At 40.5% G+C, this 25,047-nt stretch overlaps 1 protein-coding gene across 2 annotated transcripts in view; it reads right to left on the bottom strand.

Annotated features, from left to right (window-relative positions):
• plekhh2.S (pleckstrin homology, MyTH4 and FERM domain containing H2 S homeolog) overlaps positions 1–25,047 on the bottom strand; it is a 91,914-nt gene that overhangs the window by 32,937 nt on the left and 33,930 nt on the right. The window contains exons 3-8 of one of the 2 annotated variants that reach the window (XM_018265028.2): positions 19,555–19,617; positions 12,029–12,178; positions 8,327–8,410; positions 6,998–7,079; positions 6,311–6,472; positions 3,719–4,629 (exon numbers count right to left, since the gene is read on the bottom strand). In XM_018265028.2, the coding sequence (XP_018120517.1) occupies positions 3,719–4,629; positions 6,311–6,472; positions 6,998–7,079; positions 8,327–8,410; positions 12,029–12,178; positions 19,555–19,617 (1,452 nt within the window). Of the gene's footprint in view, positions 1–3,718; positions 4,630–6,310; positions 6,473–6,997; positions 7,080–8,326; positions 8,411–12,028; positions 12,179–19,228; positions 19,474–19,554; positions 19,618–25,047 lie in introns of those variants that run through there. The other variant, XM_041564278.1, reaches the window with a different exon arrangement.

The following is a 25,047-nucleotide window of genomic DNA, read 5'->3' as shown; positions in this document are numbered from 1 at the left end:
TGGGCACCATACCAACTTCATGTCTGTGTGGACACCATACCAACTCCATATCTGTATGGATATTAGACCAACTCCATGTCTGCATGACCACCAAGCTAGCTCCATGTGCACCCAAGCACTATTCCCCAATCATATTTGTTGGGCAGCACACCATTGTCATGACTGTATAATATCTGCAGGGGTCATTATTCAGTGGGGCAGTCACAGACCAAAGCTGCAGAAATTCTGCAATAGGGAAAGACTGTGCAAAGTGCAAAAAAACTATGCAGTTGGGAATATGGGGCAATGAATCTATACAGTACTTAATAGTATTTATCTGGCATCCTGTTTTAACAGAATCTAAGATACCCTGCCCCCACACACCAGTGTTTGTCAATCTGAAACTCCAGGCATCCTCTTTTTCCATGAGCTCCATGTTTTTCCAATCCCAGCCATTCCAATGCACTACATTTGTGCAGGTGCAACCCCTCCCCCCCAGTTCACTAATTCCATGAGTCTAATAAAAATGCTAATTGGGTGCATTGTGTACAAAGCAGGATCTTGGCAAACCTCATTTTTTTATTGTTTGACTTATGGCGTGATAGCTTTGCTTTAGTTGTTTGAGACATCCAAGTTCAAATAAGTCGAAGGAAGATGCATATTAGAGGAAGAGCAGCTCTAACACCTGTTTCTACTCCTACGTTTGGCTGTTGCACTGGACATATTTTGTAGTCTGGGATCACAAAGCATCTGCCTCACGTCCTGAGCAATTCTCAGGGGGCATTTTGATTTTGCTGTTCAACAGTCTGCAAAAAATGTGTAATTTGAAACAAATCATTTACTCTGTGGAATACAGTTATTGAGAAATGAGAAAAACAATCTAGTTCTCATGATTTCTACTTAGCCATCATCCAATTCGAGTACCTCTCCCCCAGATAACAAAGGGACAGGCAACGTCTGACTATGAGTCTCTCCCACATCTGTTCAAGGGATCCAAGAATGTTGAAGCACAGAATTATTGTGTACATGGCCAGGAACATTTAACTATAGACATGGTCAAAGCCAACAGCAATGTCCTTAAAAATCTAGGGCGCATTTTATCAGCTGAGGCTGTCTGGTGGACAAGTCCCAAGCTGATTGTAACCTTTAAAAGCTTTGTCCATTGGTTATTTTTTATAATTTTTTGTCTTAGTTTTCAACTCTGATAAAAAAATAAATTCCATTTAGACCTGTTTATACTTGCTCAAGAAGAGTTCCTTCTATTGGTCATGTACAAAATGTAATTGGTCAGAAGAAAAGTCACAGTAGTAGTAGACAACCTATTATATCTGCATTTCTGTCTATTTTGAAAGATGACAAGCATACAGTATAAGTCTCATTTAGAGGTGGATGTCATACTTTTCCCTAATTTGCTTGCAACCTTGTTGACCACACACTAGAGGCACACCACCTGCTATTAATTTTTTAATATGTTCATATATACAGACTAATAAGAAGTACAGCAACCCACTAGCTCCATGATGGAACCATATCCAATCACCATAACCACAACTGAACAAAAAGCCGTTCTTTCATTTAGGGATGCACTGCACCCATGATTTTTAGATTCGGACAAATGCCAAACCGTCTACAAAAGATTTAATTCAAAAGGGAACCAAAAATGAACCCTATTTGGAAATTCAAATTGGTGGACAAATTCAAATTTCGGCCAATTTTGAACAAACACTTGTTGCTAAATTGGTCAGAGCTTCAAAGACATATGACTGAAAGTGTATGGATATGGTTCAGCTGGAAACTGGAAAATGGAGGATGCAAAGTGCATAAAAAATGCCCAAATCCACCTTTTTATATGCACCCTGCCTAAATGAATTGCAACAGGTCTCGGTCTCTGTCTTGGAGCACTGAGACCTGTGGTCACCACATTGGTAGCAGTGCCAATTGCAGGGCACAGTCATACCCTGGGTAGAAGTGCTCTCTGCTTAGGCACTAAGGGGTATATTTTTGCACTCTTAGTACTCTTGCACTTCTCCCCAAGGTTATAGCAAATTACCTCTTTAAAGGGCAAAAAACATTTTCCACAACCAATGTGCGAGCTAACAGAGCCTGCACTCTGGTTGGGGGTAACAGTAGTTTTTTCTTTAAAAAAATTGCCCTCCGCCAGGGAGCTCCTGGTACGAGTAATGTTGGGGCATGTGCATAATGAGCGAATGCCGTGACGTGATCAGAAGTGCATTATACGCATGCGGTATGCACGACGCGGGCACTTGCACCGGCAGCTCGCTCACGGTCAGGCCCGGACTCGCAATCTGTGGGTTCTGGCAAATGCCAGAGGGGCTGCTATAAGGTGCCATAGAAAGTCACTATTTAGTGGGCTGGTGGGGGGCTGTTTGGGCCTCTATGCGGGTTGATTGGGCCTCTGTGTACCTGAAATGCCAGGGCCTATTTTAATTCTCAGTCCGGACCTGCTCACGGTGCAGGTGTCTTAGTGCTAGTGGAGGGCTATTTTTAAAAGAAAAGAAACTGCTGTTACCCCCAATCAGAGTACGGACTCTATTAGCGCACACCTTTGGTTGGGGATAATATTTTTGGCCAACAGGTGCCCTTTAAGATTCAGGTGAATGCCGCATAAAGTGCTAGGATTTGACCAAATCTCTAATTGATTTCTACTTAAATTTCTATTTAAACCACCTTTCCAACACCAAATCCTCCAGTCCCAAAGCCAAACTTGTTTTTTTTATAAGCTATATACAGATTGGAAATATAATATGGATATAAAGGTGATAACTTAAAACAAAGCTTGGGGAAGGGTGACTAAACCTTTCTTTGTATATGCATTAGATACAGATTCCTGTGAGTATGCTTTGCCTTTGTTTGAACTCCGGCCATTTTTCAATATATTGAGCTACGTGAAAGAACAAACACCTGCTCCTTATAAGTTGCCATATTATATTTGAAGATGTGCTGCTGAGTCAGTGGGGCTTATTTACTGACCTCTGCAGCTGGTTAATAAATCAACGCTGGTGATTCATTGGCATCCAGATTAATGTGCAATGAGGAAAATGTGTTGGCTAATAAACATAATAATGAGTAACCATTTGTACTGACTAAGACAGAAGTCGATTATACTAAGAATTCCCTTGCATCTCCCTCCAAGAATTACACATACTATATACTTAGAGTTTTGTTATGTGCTGTATATTTACAACTTTTAAAGAATAATCTCTACCTTGCATGACAACAGAGGGAAGTCCTGAGGTTTTACTCAACAAGAAAACTGAAAATCCAGAGCTGGCCCATATAATGTGCCTTTCAGATGTTTAAATATATCTTAAAATGATTACAACCTTGGTTCTCTTACTAAGCTCCAAGGTATGTCTTAATAACCCCTGAGTTTGTAAATAATTAAGGCAAGGATAAATGGAAGAAGGAGGAGAGAAGGGAAACCAACATAAAGGTTAACATGTTGCAAACATCCCTATTTTGAAACAGTTGATTTGAGAAGAGAAATCCCAGCACTAAATTATTTGGGACAACATGAAATGCATTTCTGTGCTCTTCAAGGAAATATAAATGAGAAACAGATGATGATATTACTCATACTGGGAAAAAAAAACACATATGGTATGTGAGGATTTACAAATAACAAGGAATTGTCCTAATGATCATATAAAATATAAAACAATATATTAACACTGTAAAATAGTGCTAATTAATTTTTGGAGATACATGCAGTATTTACCCAAGAAGGAAATCGATGTAGCGGAGGCGTCGGGGGTTTGGCACAATTCGCCTTTTCTGGAGAACCAACTGTGCCTTTGTCTAGTGAATTTTGGCTGGATCTCATATCGTATGAAAATGAAATTCCATCATAGCTAGTATCCATCTTTTGGAACATACTACTATGCTCATCAATCAAATCTATGTCAGTCTCCTGGGGCCTGTATGGCTTCACCATGCTTATAGCATTCCTGTTTTTTCCGAACATTCTGTCAGAGCTCATCTGGGGCTGACTGAGGTGCTTCTTGGCTGAAGCCTCACTCATGCTTAAGATATTAGGAGTCCTTTGCTTGGGAGATGGAAGGTTGGTGGCTGAGTCTTTGGGGGTTGAATGCTGGCCTCCTGGCCTTGGTGTTGAGTTTACATTCTTGGATGAAAATGTTGGGTTGGTCTCACTAGAAAACAATGCATAGTCTAGACCTGGGAATGAATATTTATTGTTCAGATCTTCAGTAGATTTCTCCAGCTTTGCTCTTTGATTTGAAAATGTAAAGTATTTTTTGCCATTTAACAGATGTTGAGGGCTTCTTTGCAACCCTCTCTGCAAGGAGTACAACACTGCCTGGTCATTATTATGCAGCTCGACACTTTCTTCTTCACAAACAGAATTACTGTCTTCTGAAACAGTTAGATAGAGGTCGCTACCTGTTCTGCTGTTCCATTTGCCTTCGTCTGAAATGTGACTGGATGGTGCAGACACTGATCTAGCATTGACCTGGGGTTTCTTAATGTCTTCTTCTGAGCTCCAGTCACTGATACTGATACTGGGGATGTCTGCACAGATCCGTCCCTTGCTACATCGCGATAAAGATGTCTGGGCATCAGAAATATCTTGCCATTGTATACTGGGAGCCTTTTCTTTTGTGTTATTATCTGTAGGAAAAAAAGAATGCACAAAATAATGAACCAACATAGAGGGTCTGCTTCCTCCAAAAGCTCTTAAAGTAAACCCATGCAGATAGAGGGTCAAGAACAGTGTTCCCAAATCAGTGGCTAATGCGCAACAAGTTGCCCACCAACCCCTTAGATGTTGCTCCCAGTGGCCTCAAAGCAGGTACCTATATTTGAAGTGCTGGCTTGGAGGAAAGTTTTTGTTGCATAAAAACAAGAAACAAACAGAGCTTTATCTAGCCTACCAATCCACATAAGGCTACCAAACAGCTCTAATTTGGTACCCCAGGAACTTTATTCACGCTTGGATAAGTAAAACAAAAGTTGGGGACCCACTGCCAAGAGATTCTGGTTCCTTTAGAAGCCTTGAAAGTAAACCCATGCACCAGTATAGATGTCAAGAGAAAATAGCTTCCTTTGCAGTGCCTATGTATCTTCAAAACCTTCTCTGTATGGGTAGAAAATTTTTTAAAAAACAGTGATATCCAAAAAGCAAGGCAAAATGTAGATCTTAGGCTACTGACTAGTAGCTTGCAAGTAATGGGAAATATTACCTACAAAAAACTTGATTAGATCATCAGATATTCTGATTTATTTCTAAAACGTACATTGAAGGGCGGGTACTGCTCATTTGATTATAAATAAATGTAATGTGTTTTCCCATGGTATAATGTAAGGATTTTTTCTACTTTTTAACCAACCTACTTTTGGTTTGATCTATAATTGCTTCCCAGAGTGCCCTAAACCTTAAATTTTTTCTGTAAACGGATTGTCCGCTCCGCTGAGCTGAAGGCCTGGGGCAGGAGCACCTGGGTTACCATTCTACTTTTCTATAATCTGATGTTCTTATGCTTACACATATTTATATATATTTGGGATTACTATAATGTAATTATAAGTTGATGTCATTTTGAAAAGCTTTAGTTGGAAGGCCTTGATGGGAAATTTGATGAAACTAGAACCTACCTTGGAGATGACTAGACAGACTTCTTAGGTGGAAGGCCTTGATGGGAAATTTTCTGAAACTTTTGAATTCAAATTCAAAAAATTCACCTATCATGGAGATGTTTTGGCAGACTTAGGCCACTTTATCTTAGAATGCTAATGCATTATTGTGCTTGAATTATGGAGATGTGTAGACACAAGATTTGGTGGAAGGCCTTGATGAGAACTTTGCTGAAACTAGAACCTACCATGAAATGTCTTGGCAGAATTCTTAGGCCACTATATCTTAGAATTAGCATGCATAATTGTGTTTAGTACAGGGAAATGGCTATAGCAGCTTGGATACAAAATTTCAATGTATTAGCAGCAGATATAATAGGTGATACAAGTTACTTATCTCTAGAAAGCATTCATATAGGGTAAGAGGTGCAGTTTTGGGGATCATTTTAGAGACTGTGAAAGCTTGAAAAAGAACATTGGCAGAAAAGCTGTATGTTACAAAACACACTTTACCAACCCAGAGGTTAGACAGTCATATAACAGTGACACTCCGAGCCTTTAAAGTGGTGTACAGCAGCTCCCTATCTACCAATCTTATTGTGTGTGACTGTAATTGCCATTTGTGTTTATAGCCCACATGTGCCCGGCTTTAGTTCTGTTCCACATCACTGGATCGTATTAAAGGCCGGTACCATAAGAACAGTAAATGGGGCATTACCATAGCTGCCGTCTGTTGATGACTTGCTACTTTCCTCATGTTTTGGATCCACCTGGGGGCTTTTTGCTCTGTTCTGAAAACATCCAAAAGTCAAACTGCTCAGTCGCTGACCTTCCGACGGCTTCTGTGTGGCACCCACCGAAGACTTCTTATCCTTCATCTCTGTAAAACAGTCAGACATACCCTATGGAGTAAGGTAAGGAGTACTGAGCCTTAACAATATTCTCTGCATAGAATGAGCCGCCAGAAGGGAGGTTCCGTAAGAACAACATTGGATGTGGCACACCTATGATCTGTGTCTGCTTCTTACAGTATTTTCTTATAGATTTTATAGATATTCTTATTTTTGAATAAAATAAAGGCTCGTCTAAGTCCGAGTTGTCATTAACGTTGCTTACTTGTTGCTACAGTTGTGCCCAGTGAAGTCACCAGGAGTCTTAATGTGTTTGGTTGCAAAGAAAAGGTATCACTGTAACACCATGTGCAACATTGGGCATATCCAAAGCTGAACATGCATTTCTGAATCTTGCTGGGTTGCTTATTTACCAGAGTTGGACCAAGAAGAATGGAGGTCAAGGTAAGCACCTCTTGCCCCCCTGCCCACTCCCACTTGCCGTCTCTAACTCACCTGCTCACCACCCCGGCCGTTGGAGGCCAGTGTATAGAGTCTTTGTTTATTTTAATTACCTTGTAACTTGGAACGCAGAGCAATGATCTCTTCATTGTAATTTTTGTTGATTAGACGTAGATTCTGATTCTCAAGTTCAAGCTAAATTGAAGAATGGAGATATAGGTCAGTATTATGTATCACAAACCACTGCCATTAATAATTGTAATACAATTGAATAATTAATATAAATAAAATAATTACAATGACTGAGATAGTTAAAGTTAATGGCCTGTGTTGAAATGTCAAGAACGTTACAAATGCTGAACCAAACCGGATTCCCTTGATCTGATTACTGGTGTAGCTCCTGAGAGAGAGAACACTCGTCTCTTCAGTAAATATTCCCCTAAAATTCTTTTATCAGGACTAATCAAATCCAAAACTAACCCTGTACAGGTATGGGATCTGTTATCTGGAAGCCTGTTATCCAGAAAGCTCAGAATTACAGAAAGGCCATCTCCCATAGACTCAATTTTATACAAATAATCCAAGTACAAGTACATTGTACTTGATCCCAACTAGGATATAATTAGTTGTTACTGGAGGCAAAACCAGCCTATTGGTTTATGTCATGTTTACATGATTTTTTAGTAGACTTAAGGTATGAAGATCCATTATCCAGAAAATCCCAGGTCCCGAGCATTCTATCAAGTCCCATACCTGTATTTCATAGATCACTAATTTTTCCAGCTTTACATAGTTACATTTGGGTTAAGGGTCAGACTGCCCAGCAAGTAACAATGGAAAAATTACTGGTGAGCCTTGGCCCTCTGGGGCCCCACTGACCCAGACCCACTCCCTTCTTACATTATAGGTGCTCCACCTTTAACTCTCCCAGATTATGGCTTCAAGGGAAAAGTAAAAGCTAGCATGGAGGGAGTTTGGGGAGCTGGCGTGTGGAGGAGCTCACAACTGGGTCAGCATTGAGTTGGCATCCCCCATGGGACCCAGACCTCCCAGTTTCACTCTGTTTTGTTTGAAAGACAACAACTGTCAATTAAGTCCAACCCTTCAGTGTGTCCTCCACCATCACTGACCCACAACAGGAAAAATGGATTAGACCATCTATTTCCTTGCCTTTTCCAAGACGTTGAACATCATCTTCTTTCATAAAATATACTGTCCTGGTAGACTATATACTAAGAAATATGTAATATTCTCCCATATGTAGTAAAAGACACCCGAAGCACTAGCCCATAGCAACCAATAAGATGTTAGGTGGCCAGGGAATGCTGCCTACTGATTGGTTGCTATGGGTTACTGCAGTTGGGCAAACAGAGCAGTAAATTTGAGAACAGTAAATTTCCCATCAAGGTTTCCCTGTATGGTACTGTAAAGCAAGTTGATACCTCTCTCAGTTTTGATGTGACCCAGTCTTTGATCTTTGCTGCCTTGTCTTCTATCATCTTTGCTTCTTGTATCCGGATTTGCTTCTAAAATATATAAAATAAAGTATCCAACATGTAATAAATTATCTAAAAGCTTTTCTAATCTTTAATTCTTTGCAAGATTAGTTTGTGGTGCCTTGGGGTTTTAGCAATTTATTTATACCTTTATCAACCCAAAAGCATTTTCTTTCACCAAATAAAAAAAGCAAATCGAACAACACATTTTGCTTGTGGATCTGTGATGGCCAATACTGGATCTACGGATCTACTTTGCTGACCAGGTATTAAGTTTACATCAGTGAAAGGGGCAATAGATTTTTCTTAGCTTTCCCCTTATAAGTTTTTACGGGTATCGGACCTGTTATACAGAATGCTTGGGACTTGGGGTTTTCTGGATAACAGATCTTTCTGTAATTTCATCGTAATAACTGAAGTCTACTAGAAAACCATTTAACCATTAAACAAACCCAAGGCTGGTTTTGCTTCCAATAAGTATTAATCATACCTTGGTTTGGATTAAATACAAGGTACTGTTTTATTATTACAGAGAAAAGGGAAAATCATTATTAAAAATTTAGACTATTAGGATTAAACGGAGTCTATGGGAGAAGACTATCCTGTAATTCGGAGCTTTTCTAGATAATGGGTTTCTGGATAATGGATCCCATACCTGTACCACTAGGGGCATTCAATATCATCAATGTATCTGCCATCAAATTCTATCCTGCAATAAGCTTTAAATTTCTGTTTCCCATCAACAATCTTCCCCTTTCTCTCTTTTCTCTTACAAGAAATCAACATGGGGGGTTGAACTAGTGGTCAAATAGGAAAGACGTCTCATGTCACTGGATCAAATTGAGAACATGGGAAAAAGATGAAGCAAACAGTAACAAGTCTAAGGGTTCCTGATAAGGATACCAGCTGGCAACTAAAATTCACTATGTACAGCTCCAGTGCTGACCCAATGTAAACAGATTGTATATAAGTTTTTATAATAAGGCTTGTGACTGCTGGAACATGATTGGCAGTCACCCAAGCAATTGAGTGTTTGCATTCTTGAACTATATTTATATATATATATATATATATATATATATATATATATATATATATATATATATATATATATATATATATATATACACACACAAACACACAGTTAAAATAAATACTCTATTAGTAGACTGTATATTAAAAAACATGAAATTTAGATGCACAAACTGCATTCAAGAGGTACAGGGAATGGATCACTAAATACAGTATTGATAACTCCATTAACCAGGAGTGTGCCTGGAGACACATGGGACATTCCACAATTGGTGTAAAGTGAATTATGTCCTTGGGGAGTCATCTGTATTTTGCTGAGGTCCTAAAACAATGAGATGACATGATATCACCGAGTCTGCTTTGGCTCTAGCAACAGAGGACTTCACTTGGACTGGGAGTTTGTGGGCCGGAGCCAAGGTTATATTCATGGGGCAGATACAGGTTTTTGGAAAGCAAAGGCTGCACCTATTCTTGAAAATGAAGGGTACGGTGCAAAAGTGTAAAAACACAGCGGTTTGTACTAGTTTTTTTTGCCTATGAGACCTGCTGATCTCTCTGCAGCCTTTGACACAGTTGACCACACACTCCTCCTAGACATTCTATACTCAGCTGGCATTCGTGACACTGCTCTTTCATGGTTTACATCTTACCTTTCTGACCGTTACTTTAAAGTTGCCTACTCTAACTCTACTTCTACTACGTTCTCTTTCTCTCTCTGTTGGAATCCCTTAAGGCTCTGTTCTAGGACCTCTGCTGTTCTCGCTCTATAGTACTTCACTAGGAAAACGTATTCAGTCATTTGGACTTCAGTATCACCTTTATGCGGAGGACCCCCAACTCTACTTGTCTACTGCTGATCTCTTTCCTTTTGTCCTTTCCCACTTTACAGATTGTCTCTCTGCTGTCTCATCCTGGATGTCACCTGAAACTCAACCTTTCAAAAACTCATTATATTTCCTCCAAGATCTTCCCCTGTCCCTCAGATATCACTCACAGTTAATAACATCACCTTTCATATGACCACACAGGCAAGCTACCTAGAAGTTACCCTAGACTCACATCTGTCTTTGTCACCACACATCCAAACACTTGCAAAATCTTGTAGTATTCAGCTGCGCAACATTGCCTGCATACGACCATATCTCAGTTCAGACACAACCAAAACACTTATCCAGTCTCTTATTATCTCACACCTTGATTACTGCAACCTTCTCCTCACAGGTATTCCAACAAGTCACCTTTCACAAATCCAATGTTGCTGCTGGACTCATTCATTTATCTCGCCGCTCAACATCAGCTACTCCCCTATACATATTCCTTCACTGGCTCCCAATCTCCTCTAGAATCAAATGCAAACTACTCACACTTACATTAAAGGCCCTTAAAGGAGATCTAAACCCCCAATAATAAAAGCCCCTACCTACTACGCTAGATAGCCCCCCCTCCCTGCTTCCCCCCGCATAGTTTGTTACCCCTGAAAGTGCTCCTAACATTTTGCTGAAGTATCGTTGCAGAGTAAGTGCAGTGGGCAACATCTTCTGGATCTCCGGTCTTCTTCGGATCCTCTTCATTCCCTTCGGCAATTTCCGGCACTTTTGGCACATTCGCAGTTAGAGCAGTTTTCCGCTTCGGAGCAACTGCGCATTCGTTTATATGACACTCTCTTACAGAAGAAGATGAAGAGCCACAAGATGTTGCCCACAAACTCTGCTGCGCTTGCTCTGCACTGATAACCAACTATGCATTTGGGAAGCAGGGAGAGGGGACTATCTAGAGTAGTAGGTAGGAGTTGTTATTATTGGGGGGGGGTTTATTTCTCCGTTAACAATGAATCCCATCCCTATATTTATTCTCTGATCTTAAAATACCCTCCTTCATGCAACCTTCACTCTGCTTCTGACCTTCCCTCTCTTCTCCTCTCATCACTTCAGCCCATTCTCATCTACAAGACTTCACTCAGGCTTCTTCTCAGGCTTTTCTCTGGAAATCTCTGCCTCCAGCTGTCAGACTTTGTCTTTCTTTCAAAGCTTTCAAACGCTCCCTAAAGACCCAGGGAAACTTATTCAATGTACCTCAATTAATCAGTCATTGCTGTATCATAAATCACAAATTTGTTTCTAAAATCCTTACAGTATGTCTCAATGATACCCTAACCTGTTGTGAGTAGGCCCTCCTATTCCTATTGTACTCTGTAAACCCCTTGTTTGTTATCCACCATTTGTTCCCTGTTCATTATAAACAAATGTAAAGCTCTGCATAACTTGTCAGGGCTATATAAATAAATGATGATGATGACGAGTTGAACAATAACTGATTTACAGTTTTTATTTATTTCTATTTTGCGTTAAGCCGTCTGTAAACAGTAAATTGGGCTGAGGCTGCTGGTGCCAAACCTGTTCTACTTTCTCCCTGCACTGAAGCCTGTAATTTGGAAACAGCAGGATGAGGGATAATTGCTTCCTCTAGCCTGACAACAACAGCACATTCACATTACTAATCCTCATTGACTGTATGTCTGGATCATTTGAAACAAATATCTCTGGCAGTAACAAAATGCTCCTTTATTGGATAATACCTTCTGTGTTTATATCTATATTTCTCTCCATGCATTCTAACCTGATCTTCAAGTTCCTGCTCCAGTGAGTGAATAATATCGTCCTTCTCTTGGACCAGCACCTCTAAGTCTTGGCTCTTCTGGTACCACCGAGTTTCTGCTTCACTCGTCTGAATATTGGCTGCTTTTAGCTTTTCCTCCATGACTTGTACCTGTTGGAGGGGACAATAGACTTGCGTTTGCACATAAGAAATCTCATATACATGAAGTGATATTCGCTAAAGTACTTGTAGCTACTCACTGTGCACCCATAGCACCGGGAGTTCAGGGGGCCAGGGGTGGAGGACTGTTGATGCTGGGCCCCCTCAGTAGATTTTTGGGTGGGGTGGGCGGGCCCTACGCTACCAAGTTAAGCCACTGAATGACTAATTCTAAGCAACTTTTCAATTGGTCTTCATTGCTTTTTTTTATAGTTTTTTAAATATTTGCCTTCTTCCTCTGACTCTTTCCAGTTTTCAAAATAGAGGGTCACTGACCCCATCTAAAAAAGAAAAAAAATGCTCTGTACTGCTACACATTTATTCTTATTGCTATTTTGTATTACTCCTCTTTCTATTCAGGCCTCTCCTATTCATATTCCTCTTATTCAAATCAGCGCATGGTTGCTAGGGTAATTTGGACCCTGGCAACGAGATCGCTGAAACTGCAAACTGGAGAGCTGCTGAATAAAAAGCTCAATAACTCAAAAAACACAAATAATAAAAGATGAAAACCAATTGCAAATTGTCTCGGAATACCCCTCTATACCCCCCTATGGCCGAACGATCGGATTACGATGAGAGCGCAATGGGCTGTCTAATCGACCAAATGACCGATCTCCGCCCGGACCAAAAATATAGGGACTCTCCACACACGGTCCGAAAATCGTACTAATCCTCGATTCGTACGATGGGATCTTTGCGTCTATGGCCACCTTAAGAGTTAATTTAAAGGTGAACAACCCCTTTAGGCGCCCAATGAAAGAATCCCAATATTGTCTGCCTGTGATCTCCTCCTCTCTTTTCAGTGAGTGGGAAGCATTTCTCATGTGCATGGCTGGTACCCCGTGTATATATTATCACCTACAAGCTGTGTAAACATGTCCAAATATTCTCCTAGCTTTGTGCTTATGTTTGTCTCCTCCAGCCTCGCCAGTTATAGATGAATCCTTATTGTCCCACATCTAAAAAAGGAGAGAATGTGATACTGTCTGGAGTCCTAAAAATTCCAAGGGGATTTCTCCTGTATAACATATTAACTCTGTGAGCAGAGCCCACACCTAAAGTCATCAAAAGGGGCTTACGGGGACTCGCTCATCATAATAAATAGGCCTGGGAATGTCGTGCAGTGCAGAATAGCTGAGCCACAGCACTGACCTATAGCAACCAGCTAATATTTGCATTGAATTGCTAACTGCACATTGATTGCTATGGGCCCCTGATCTCATGCAAACCTATGTGTAGTGATGGGCGAATTTGTCCTGTTTCACTTCGCCGAAAAATTTCACTGGCGAACATCCAAAAACTAGACGCCGGCAGCGTTTCGTGCATTTTTTGCCATTTCGATAAAAATTCATAAACCGTTGCTCGTTTTTGGATGCCGGCGTCTGTTTTTGGACGTTCGCTGGCGATAATGCGCTGGCATCCATTTTTTTGGGACACAGGATGAATTTTCGCAGCATTTTCGAGAATTTATTCGCCGGCGGTGAAACGCGGGAATTTGCCGCGAATTCACACCTGCCGAATAAATTCGTCCATCACTACCTATGTGCTATTAAATTCCCCTTCTTACTATGGATACTGAGGTTGTCTAAACATTAAAGGGATTGTACACCTTTAAATGAACTCAGTATGATGTAGAGAGGGATATTCTGAGTCAATTTGCAATTTTGAGGTTTTTTTTAGTTATTTAGCTTTTTATTCAGCAGCTTTCCATCAGGTTGCTAGGATCCAGATGACCCTAGCAACCATGCACTGATTTGAATACGAGACTGGAATATGAATAGGAGAGGCCTGAATTGAAATAGGAGTAATAAAAAGCATCAATAACAATACATTTGTAGCCTTACAGAGCATTTGTTTTTATAGATGGGGTCAGTGACCCGCATTTGAAAGCTGGAAAGAGTCAGACGAAGGAGGCAAATAACTGAAAAAACTATATAAAAGAAAAAACAGAGACCAATTAAAAAAAATCTATAACACACTAAGGGAGCTATTTGTTTAAACTTGATTTTTTTTACCCCCATTATTTTAATAATAAAAATTCGACCATATTCTCACCCACGATCTGGATTCATTTACTAACAATTCAAATTATTGCTCCATTAACTCAAATTATTCAGATTATCAAATGATAAAACTTGAATTTATAGGATTATCGAACAAAAACCAGAGCAAACAGCTCGAAACGTTTGACAATCATGAAGGCAAAAAACCCGTTCCAGTTGTTAAAGGGAAAAAAAAAAAACTTGAATTTTTGAAGATTTCTATACTCTGCCATTGACTTTTACATGACTTCGACAGGTTTTCGCTGGCGTATTTTCAGATTCGGATTTTTATCAGCGTTGGAGTATAGTAAATCTTGAAAAATTCAAGTTTTTTTTTTTCCCCTTTAAAACTCGACTTCATAAATAGGCCCCTAAAAGTTAACGAGCAGGCAGCTGATATTTTGCCTCACCTTTTACACCTATAGTATGTCACTGACCCCAGCAGCCAAAAACTTTTGCTCTGCGAAGCTACAATTTTATTGCTGATGTTACTTTTTATTATTTATCTTTCTATTCCAGACCTTTACTATTATTCTTCCAGTCTTTTATTCATACCACTGCCTGGTTGTTAGGGTAAACCAAACCCTAGCAACAAACAGTTGGTGAAATTCCAAAATGGAGAGCAGCTAAACAAAAAAAGCCAAAACGATAAAAAAAAACAAAATTGCAAATTGTCTTACGAATATGAATGTTTTGATCATACCAAAAGTTAATTTAAAGGTGAACTGTCCCTATTAAGAGGTGACTTCTCCTGCTGCAATAACTGTACTGCTGCTTTGTAGGGCCAGCCAACCGCCAGTTAGCAGGCACTGCTGTTAATACCTATAGGAAAACTTTGTTTTGTGGACAATCACCATTTGGGGGTAAAGCTAGGCACCCCTGATCTTCTCAGTCACTTTCCTCATCCAACTTAATCCTGCCCCTGCCACAGTTATTTTTCCCCATGTTTCCCCTGTGAAGCTCACAACTGTCATTTTGCATAATGAGTAAAAAAAATGATGATGGTAACTGACCCTGAAGGGGTTATTTATTAAAGTCTGAATGGTAAAAACTCAAATAATTACTATTATTACTATAAAATTACTAAAATAACAATAACATTTGAATTTTTAGTGGAAAAAAACCTAAAATTTATATATATTTATATATTATTTATTTATATTTATTATACCCCGAGGATGCAAAAAGTCAGAATCCAAAAACACTCCATCTTCAACCTGTTGAGGTCCTGAAGAAGTCAGTGGCAAGGGTCCTATTTGCAATTTGAAGATATTATTGTCTGCGCTGGGTTTCGTACGATAATCTGAACATTTCAGGCTTTTCCACTGATTTCACAAAAACATCAGACTTTTCGGGCGTCAAATTCGAAAACTAAGATTTTTCGCGCGACAATCCAGAAAAGTAGTAGTTTTCATGCGACAATCCTAAAAAGTTGGGTTTTTGTCGATCCGATTGTTTCGAGTTTCATGATAAATAAGGGTAAATTATGGGTTCTAGTTCGGTCACATTTTCGGATTTTAATAAATAACCCCCTTAATGTGGGTGGAAGTTTGATTGTACAGGTATGGGACCTGTTATCCAGAATGCTTGAGGCCTGGGGGTTTTCTTGATAACGGATCTTTCTATAATTTGGATCTTCATACCTTAAGTCTACTAGAAAATCATGTAAACAATGAATGAGCCCAATAGGATGTTCTGCTTCCAATAAGGATTAATTATATCTTAGTTGGGATCAAGTACAAGCTACTGTTTTATTATTACAGAGAAGAAGGAAAATCGTTTTTAAAAATTTGGATTATTTGGATAAAATGGAGTCTATGGGAGATGGCCTTTCCGTAATTCGGAGCTTTCTGGATAACGGGTTTCAGGATAACAGATCCCATAGCTGTATGCTCTGCTGTGTTTGCATACATTTCCTGATTATTCATGTGTAACCTGTTGCAAAACAGGTCTCGGGGCAATGGTGAGAGATTCAGGGCATTTTTGTGGCATTGCTGTAAAAGCTCAGTCTGTATGGAGCACTATGGAGCCTCAAATTCCCCACGGCCGCGACATGCTTTAGATAAGGAATGTCCATAAAACCTTATGATGCTTAGTCTGTGCAACTTCAATTAATATTTACCGGCTTTTACCCTCGGTGACATGTTCCTCATGCTTTTCCATTTATTTTGAGCAGAGGGGTCCAATGTTTTTATATCCCCCTAGATTTTATGTTTCTGCACAGGGGATTTATAGGATGATGTTTTCCATAATGCCCCGGCCTACAGAAGCTTGGCATCTTTTCTAAATATCTTCCTTGGGTCTCTGCCAGGGAGCCATTAAACATGCCCCGAAAGCGGGACAATTAGCAACATCGACATGCACTGAATCCTTTTAAAGTCAAAAAAAAGCGGCTGCTCCCCATCTGCTGTCCTTATCCGAAAATTCCTAAACATGCATCTAATTGTTTATCTGCTGAGAGGAAATGCTTCTGGGCCCTCCCTGTGACCGAATTTATTGCTGGATCAACAGTTAATGCTTGGATATAAGCTTCAACCTCAGATGTGTCCTGTTCCATCAGAAATGCTCTAGTCCATGAGCTCATGTGAAACTGCCAGTTCTAATTGCCTGCAGCACATTTCTTTCCACATGTCTCACAAAACCTCTGCGCTTAAGGATAGTGATGAACAGGTTGACCCTAAACCACTGGGAACCACAATTTATCCCCTAGGTTTGGTTGGGTTTGAGCTGAGAAGGTGATCACCAGACGGTGGTGGGTCAAACTTCATTACAGGGTCCTCCCCTTTGGTGATGTAATAGTGATAACACCTCCTCTACAGAGGCTGATCCCACCCATCAGAGGAGAGTGGTCAGGGTTGTGGGTGACACAATAGAAGGGGACTTTGGTCTGGGTTCCAGGTTGGGTAGTAGTAAATGAGGGTCAGGATTGAGCTGATCTGCTCATCACTACTGTGTGCAACCGATAAATCAGCTGGGAGGCCAGAGAAGAAAACTACTGTATATATTAGGTCCTATTTACAACATACATCCCATACACCGGCATTCTTGTTTTTGTGTCCATCACTGAAGGCAGTTCAATGCATTACAAGGTTGGCAATCTGTTTGGACAACCCTTCTGCAGCCTTGATAAAGCCTCATATTACTGTGAATGGCGAATCACATTGAAACAGGGTAGGACACATACTAAAGCCATCAAACAGGTATTTCACTTTTATCATATTATCAAGTCTTAAGGAGGAACATAGGAGGTTGGCTTGACTACAGAAGGAAGGTGCTGAACTGAAAGAACTTTTGATAGAACTTTGGATCTCTAATCCATGTAGTAGGGGTGATTTAGAAATCAGCACCCAGTGTACAAAATGGTAATCTGACTTTTTTTGCCCTGCATGGCTACATGCCCCTTGAATCCAGCACTGCCTGCGTTAGCGCTAAGGGAGGCACATTCTAGACCTTAGCACTCAAACACTTGGGTGCTACACTCACGTTCTGGAAACCCTATTTGCACCTTGCTCTGCACCCAGTAAATTTTACATAGAACAAATAGCTGTAATAATAACCTCATAATTATCAAGTGCCATCTAGAAAAGTCCAGGATTATAAAGGGCCTAGTGTGATCCTGACTGATAAGCTCAGTTTCAATATATCTTCCCCAAAGCTTTGGTGGCCATTAGCTTAAAGGGATACTGTCATGGCAAAACATATTTTTTTTCAAAACACATCAGTTAAAGGACCAGTAACATCAAATTTTTTTTTTAAAAAAAATTGTTAGTATACAACAAAAAAAAAACAAACCACAAAGACAAATTAAACTTTGAAGTCGCTAAGTCTTTATTAAGAAATAACTTACCAAAACTCCGCTTGCGCTCCTCTTCATTTTCTGTGCAACAATCCGAAAAAGTTGTGGTTTTCGTGCGACAATCAGAAAAAGTTGAGGTCTTTGTCAATATGATTGTTTAAAGTTTTTTTTTTTTAAGGATAAATCGCGGATTCTAGTTTGGCCGTTTTTTTTTATTAATTAATTAGAAAACTCTGCTTGCGCTACTCTTCAGAAAAAGCGTTCCGGCAATCCATCGTGTGGCACTCGATTTCTCCTCCCTGCCTTCCTTATAGGAGATAGCCAGGGAGGAGAAATCAAGCGCAGCATGATGGATCATCGCCTTTTCTGAAGAGGACCGCAAGCGGAGTTTCGGTAAGTTATTTCTTACAATTTCAAAGTTTAATTTGTCTTTGTGGTTTTTTTTCCGCTGTATATTAGCGAATTTAAAAAAAAAAAATGATGTTACTGGTCATTTAATAGTGCTGCTCCAGCAGACTTCTGCACTGAAATCCATTTTCAAAAGAGCAAATTGATTTTTTTTATATTTAATTTTGAAATCTGACATGGGGCTAGACATATTGACGGTTTCCCTGCTGCCCCCAGTCATGTGACTTGTGCTCTGATAAACTTCAGTCACTCTTTCCTGCTGCACTGCAAGTTGGAGTGTTATCACCCCCTCCCTTCCCCTCCTATCAGAACAATGGGAAGATAACCAGATAACAGCTCCCTGACACAAGATAACAGCTCCCTGGTAGATATAAGAACAGCACTCAATAGTAAAAATCCATGTCCCACTGTGACTCCTTCAGTTACATTGAGTAGGAGAAACAAAAGCCTGTCGGAAAGCAGTTCCATAGTGCAGCACTGGCTCTTTCTGAAAGCACATGACCAGGCAAAATGACCTGAGATGCACCTACACACCAATATTACAACTAAAAAAAATACACTTGTTGGATTAAGAATGACATTTACATGGTAAAGTGAATTATTTGCAGAGATAGAAAAGATCTTGCGGTGGTGAATACCCAATAACTTCTAATTATGCCACTGCCCTTTAGAATGCTATCGGAATATTTTAGTAGAATCAGTATCTAAAATGTACATTTCTGCTGCAAAAGTAATTTGTATGCTAAGACTTACTGATGGAAAGGCCAGCGTTACTAAGTGCACTCACGAGAGGATTTATAAACTGATGAAACACCATTTGGCAGCCACGTAAAGCCAAAATGACGGTTCTATTTTCAGTTAACAGCCGACAGCAGGGCCGTTTTCCATGGGAGAGGAACTGATTCCCAGGAGGGTGCCAATGAGGTGTAACATACTGGAAATTGTAAATGAGCTCGTTAAGTGAAACATAGGGATGCCTAATAGAAAGGAAAGCCATGGAAAGCTGAGAGGCAACAAAAAACAGACGCCTCTAATTCCAAAATGCTAAAAATATGGGAAAATGTGTTGGTTCCGATTACCTGTTCAAACGCCTTCTCTGCCCGGCGATTAGCTTCAGTGACTTGTCTCTCCAGCTGCTGCATCTGTATAAAACAACACAATAATCTGGTTTAACAACGGATCAGAGAAACAATTGGCCTGGTTACCAAACCTGGGGAAAAATTGCCATTTAAAGGGGTTGCTCACCTTTGAGCTAACTTTTAGGGGGTTATTTATTAAAGTCAGAATGCCATAAACTTGAAAAAACTTAGTTTATATTGGTATAAAATTGTTAGTGGGAAAAAAACTTGAATTTTTCAAGATTAATCTGAGGATGGAAAAAGTCAGAATCTGATAATACAGCATCTCAGGCCTGCCGAGGTTGTATATAAGTCAATGGGAGATTTACTTATTTCCTATTTGGAAATTCCTGAGGTCTGCTGGATTTAGCCCAAAAATCCGACCATTTCGGGCAAAAATCCCAAAAATTTGGACTTTTTGGGAAAGAGCTCAAAAAAATCCCAAAAATTTGTACGATTCGGATTGCTTTTGTCCACGATCTGATTAAATTGTTTTTTTTATAATAATTAAGGTCAAATCATATATTCTAGTTTGGTCGGACTTTTTTTTATTAAAGTACTTGGATTTTGATGAATAAGGCCCTTAATATGATGTAGAGAGTGATATTCTGAGACAATTTGTAATTGGTTTTCATTTTATATTATTTGTGGGGTTTGAGTTATTTAGCTTTTTATTCCGCAGCTTGTAACTTTAGCAGTCTGGTTGCTAGAGTCCAAATCCCCCTAGCAACCATGCACTGATTTGAATAAGAGACTGGAATATGAATAGGAGAGGCCTGAATAGAAAGATGAGTAATCAAAAGTATCAATAACAACACATTTGTAGCCTGACAGAGCATTTGATTTTTTTAGATGGGGGTGGCCCCATTTGAAAGCTGGAAAGAGTCAGAAGAAGGAGGCAAGTAATTCAAAAACAATAAAAAAGAAAAAATGAAGGCCAATTGAAAAGTTGCTTAGAATTAGCCATTCTATAACATTCTAAAAGTTAATCAAAGGTGGACCACCATTTAAAATGCTGTTTGATTGCTAGTGGGTGCCATTATATTAGGTGCCCTCCAGTGTATTTGATTACAAACCCCCCCAACCTGGACCGGTGCTCCACCACCAAAGCTCCCTTGGGGTTCTTGGCTTTAGTAACTTATAGTGCGCAATTGCAAGTCTATACCTGGACAAGGGATCAATTGGAAATGCAACAAAATGGCGTCTTGATGCTTAAGGGGCAAATTCACTAAGCGCCGAAGCGCCAAACGCTAGCGTTAATTCGCTAGCGTTTGGCATTTTCGTTACTGCGCAAATTCACTAACGAACGCTGGCGTAGTTTCGCTAGTGTTACTTCGCACCCTTACGCCAGGCGAATTTTCACTAGCGACGTAACTACACAAATTCACTAACTTGCGCAGTGTACTGAACGCTACCTTTTACGCTAGACTTCCTTCGCCACCTCAGACCTGGCGAAGCGCAATAGAGTAGATAGGGATTGTTTAAAAAAAAGTCAATTTTTTTTCTAAGTCCCAAAAAACGCTGGCGTGTTTTCTACATTATGGGTGATAGGCTGAAAAAGATCGAAAAAAATTTTGGGGCTCCCCTCTTTCCCCCCTACATTTCCTGACTCATGCCAACTTACCTAGACAGTGGGCACATGTGTAGGGCAAAATAAAATTTTTAAATGATGATTTGAAGGTTTTCTTGGCATTTGTAGTGCTGATATGTATTCCTCCATTGAAATTTGAATTTGGCGCCGTATGCAAATTAGCCTTCGCTAGCGTAACTTCGCTTTACATAGCGAATCAACGCTAGCGCAACTTCGCAACCTTACGCTACCCCTGAGCGCAACTTCGGATTTTAGCGAATTTGCGGAGCGCTGGCGAAACTACGCCTGGCGAAGTGCGGCGAAGTTGCGCCTGGCGCAACTTCGCATCTTAGTGAATTTGCCCCTTAAATGTGTTAGATGCCCAATGCAAGTTTTACTGAAAAGGAGCACTGGCCTGGGGAAAAAAGTTCCTGACTTTATACACTTGGGAGATGCCTAATATATTGACACCCCAAGTGTATTGACCGTTCCTTTGTCTTCAATTCAGGCCATTTTTAAGTCTGTCATGCAAATCCTCTCCTAGTGAAGAGAACTCTGGGAAACAAAAAGAAAAAAATCTTCTCCTGTAAGGATTTCTGCTGAGCCAAGCACACCGGAGGAATGTGCTGGAACATATATCACAAGGTGGAAAACTCTTGCAAAGCCTTGTAGCTATGGCAGACTGGGAATGGAAATAATCGGAATTCAAGAAACTGAGAAATGATGCCTGCAGTGGTTCCAATAGGCACTGGCCATGGAGCCAAACTTAAGCCATACATGGTGTGTAGGAGACTTTTCACAAGTACGAAATGGGATACGCTTATGGGTGCGACTGTTTAGTGACCAGCAGTTTGTACAGTTCAGAGTAGGAAAACAGAGTAGGGTTCTGTGTACAAATATTGTCTCTTTATAGTTTGTAGCAGCTGGTCAACTCCAGAATGTGGGTAAGACCGAGTGCTGGTGATTCTTTTCTGTGTTTAGGGTTGAGCATCTGACTGAGTAGAATCCCTTTTGGTCTATACCTTCCATGGGACGAGGTGGAGGTTGCAGGGAAGAGAGTGAGTCTTCCCTTTGGCTACACCTAAACACACACACAGGGAAACTGTTGTTGTTCTTTGAAACTCTCAAGGGTGTTATTGAGTCACAGTCGTTGTAGCCGGTGGGTGGCCCAGAAAATAAAAGTGTCAGGAGGGATTACAACAAATGCACAATGACACAATGAATGCACAATGTGTGCACTGTGTATATTGAAAGCATAAGATGATTACCTTAACTAATATTGGAGGCTCCATTATGAGATACTTTGGAGACTCCATTATAAGATACTTTGGAAGCTCCATTATGTTTGGCTTAGCACCTTTTATGCTGCTGCAGTATCTATCCTAATTGCATTTCGGGTAGGGTTGCCACCTTACCATGGCCCACGATCTGGGCAGGGGGTGTGACCATGACATCAGAGGGGTGGGCCAATGACATTGCAGGCGCAGCAAGCAACTTCACAGGGGCAGGGCTATCATGTCAATCAAGGGAGAGCCTGCCCGGTTTTCCTCATTTGAAGGCAGCCCTTCTGAAAACCGGGCTATCTGGGTCAAATCCAGACAGGTGGCAACCCTAACTTCGGACCAGCTCCGGATTTCAATACTGGGCTCCCAGAAGCTACCCCTGTCTCCTGCCCCTCCTCTCCTCCCTACCTCTCCCCAGGACCGCATGTAAGAGCATCCTTTTAGCTCACACAGAGCACTGGGAACAGGGCGCATAGAAAACTTCAGTGCACCTAGACCCCAGTGCTCCGTATGTGAGCTAAATTAAGGTGGGGCAGGGCGACACACTGCCCTTAAATTTCTGCTGCCTTAAGGTGGCCATAAACATAGAGATCCGCTCGTTTGACGATTTGGCCAAATGATCGGATCTCTCCCCGATGTGCCCACATTGAGGTGGGTGATATTGGGCTAATCCGATTGTGGACCGTAGGGCCCAACGATCAGATCATAATGTAGCCAATAGGGGTGGTCGGATTGCGGGACCACATCAACGAATAGATGCGGCCGCAATCTGATGGGATTTTTAACCCTGCCCAAATCTGGATGACTTTCGGGGGCCCCCGCGCACGGGCCAATAAACTGCCGACTCGGTCTGTCGGCAGCTTTTATTGTACCAGTTATGGCCAGCTTTAGGCCCAGGCCTCGGTGGACTCGTCACAAATCTGGGCCTGCTTTGGGATGAATTTGAACTCACCTAACCCACACTTTTTAGTTTGGGAACCAAAAAACAGAGATGGGGAACCGAGAGAAAGAGAGACTCCATTTACTCCAGGCCATCATTGCATTGTGGTGATGCATCTCTGCTTCAGATATTTGTGCAAAGTATTTATACATTTGTAAACATTATACAATATTTTTTGAGATTTCAGTTCCACACAAACTGGTTTAGGGTTAGTTTTGTGTTCAGTGGAAATACACTATAATAAGATCAAACGTTTCCATTTTCAATTACATTTTGTTGAAGCATAGTTATCAATACTGGGCAAATTTGCCCGTGGGCAGTATCCTGTAGCAACCAATCAGTGAGTGGCTTCTTTCAGCCAGCTGCAGGCAGAACAACTAATGCAACTATTTGATTTGGTTGCCATGGGTTGCTGCCCACAGACAAATTTGCCCAGTGTAGATAAATGACCCTCAATCTCCATAAGCAATGCCAGAACAAGAACTACTGTATGTGTAAATAGCAGAATTTGTTTATAGTGGCGTAAAAGTAATGGGCCGTAGAAATGTGTCTTCTGAAGTGATAAATTTCATTTTACATACTAGTAATGTGATGGAAAAAGTCTGGGTTTGGCAGATGATGGCATCAAGATGGAATATTGGCTTGGGTCCCTTTTTCATAGTTTTCTCCCCGTTATCATAAAGACTGAAATAGTAAAGCTACATCATACAATTCCATGCTTCCTACATGGAGGTAACCGTTTGGGGAAGGCTCATTCCTGTTTCAGCACAATATTAACCTCATGCACTTGGTCTTCACTGAGGTCTGTACAGAATGGGTGTGTTGAAATGGGGGTGATAGAACTGGCCTGGCCTGCATGGAACCCCAACTTCAACTCAGCTGAACACCTGTGGTATAAATTGGAAAGCCGACTGTGAGCTGGACTTGATCCCCAACATCCATGTCCAACCTCAGGCTTTATGGAAGCAAATTTCACCAACAATGTTCCAACGTTTATGAGAAAGCCTTCCCAGAAGAGTAGAGGCTGTTATAACAGGAAAGGGAGGACCAGCTTGATATCAATACCATTGGTTTGGTAATGAGATGTTGGACCGGCAATTGCTGGATACTTTTGGCCATTTCTAGATGATATAACTGAAGAACATGTACGGCCAGATGACACAGAACATGACAGCGGACCAATATGGTCATACAGCTGTAGGTCTTTGCTTGAGCAACTAACTCATGAATATATGGGAAAACGCCACCACCCTTTATTTTATATCAGTAAAAAGTTCCAAGACATGAAAGCACTTTCCCTTTTCCATTATAAATGGGAAAAGAACATAATGTGATTTGTGTTTCTAAATGTCATAGATTTCCATCCTTATGTTTACACAATGTCTGACAAATGCTGTAAACCGCCACCATGTTCCAGAAGAAACAGAAGGAAATAGGAAAAGAAAAATACAAAAAGTGAATTCAAAATAGAGGAAAACCTTAGCCTTGGTTAGAATTTGTCACACAGTTGGCAATTTACAGTACCAATTAGTGTATTTGAGCAGCTGAAAATATTTTATATTACCAAGAGAAATGGGAGGGGAATACAAGTTAGTATATTGGCTTGGTACTGTAATGTAAATAAAGTTCTGTCTTGCATAAAAAGGGCATTAACTCAAGAA

This window comes from Xenopus laevis, chromosome 5S, assembly GCF_017654675.1.
Source record: "Xenopus laevis strain J_2021 chromosome 5S, Xenopus_laevis_v10.1, whole genome shotgun sequence".
In the NCBI taxonomy this organism is placed as follows: domain Eukaryota; kingdom Metazoa; phylum Chordata; class Amphibia; order Anura; family Pipidae; genus Xenopus; species Xenopus laevis.
Note: the sequence above shows the minus strand (reverse complement) of the source record. Positions and strands in the feature narration are given on the sequence as shown.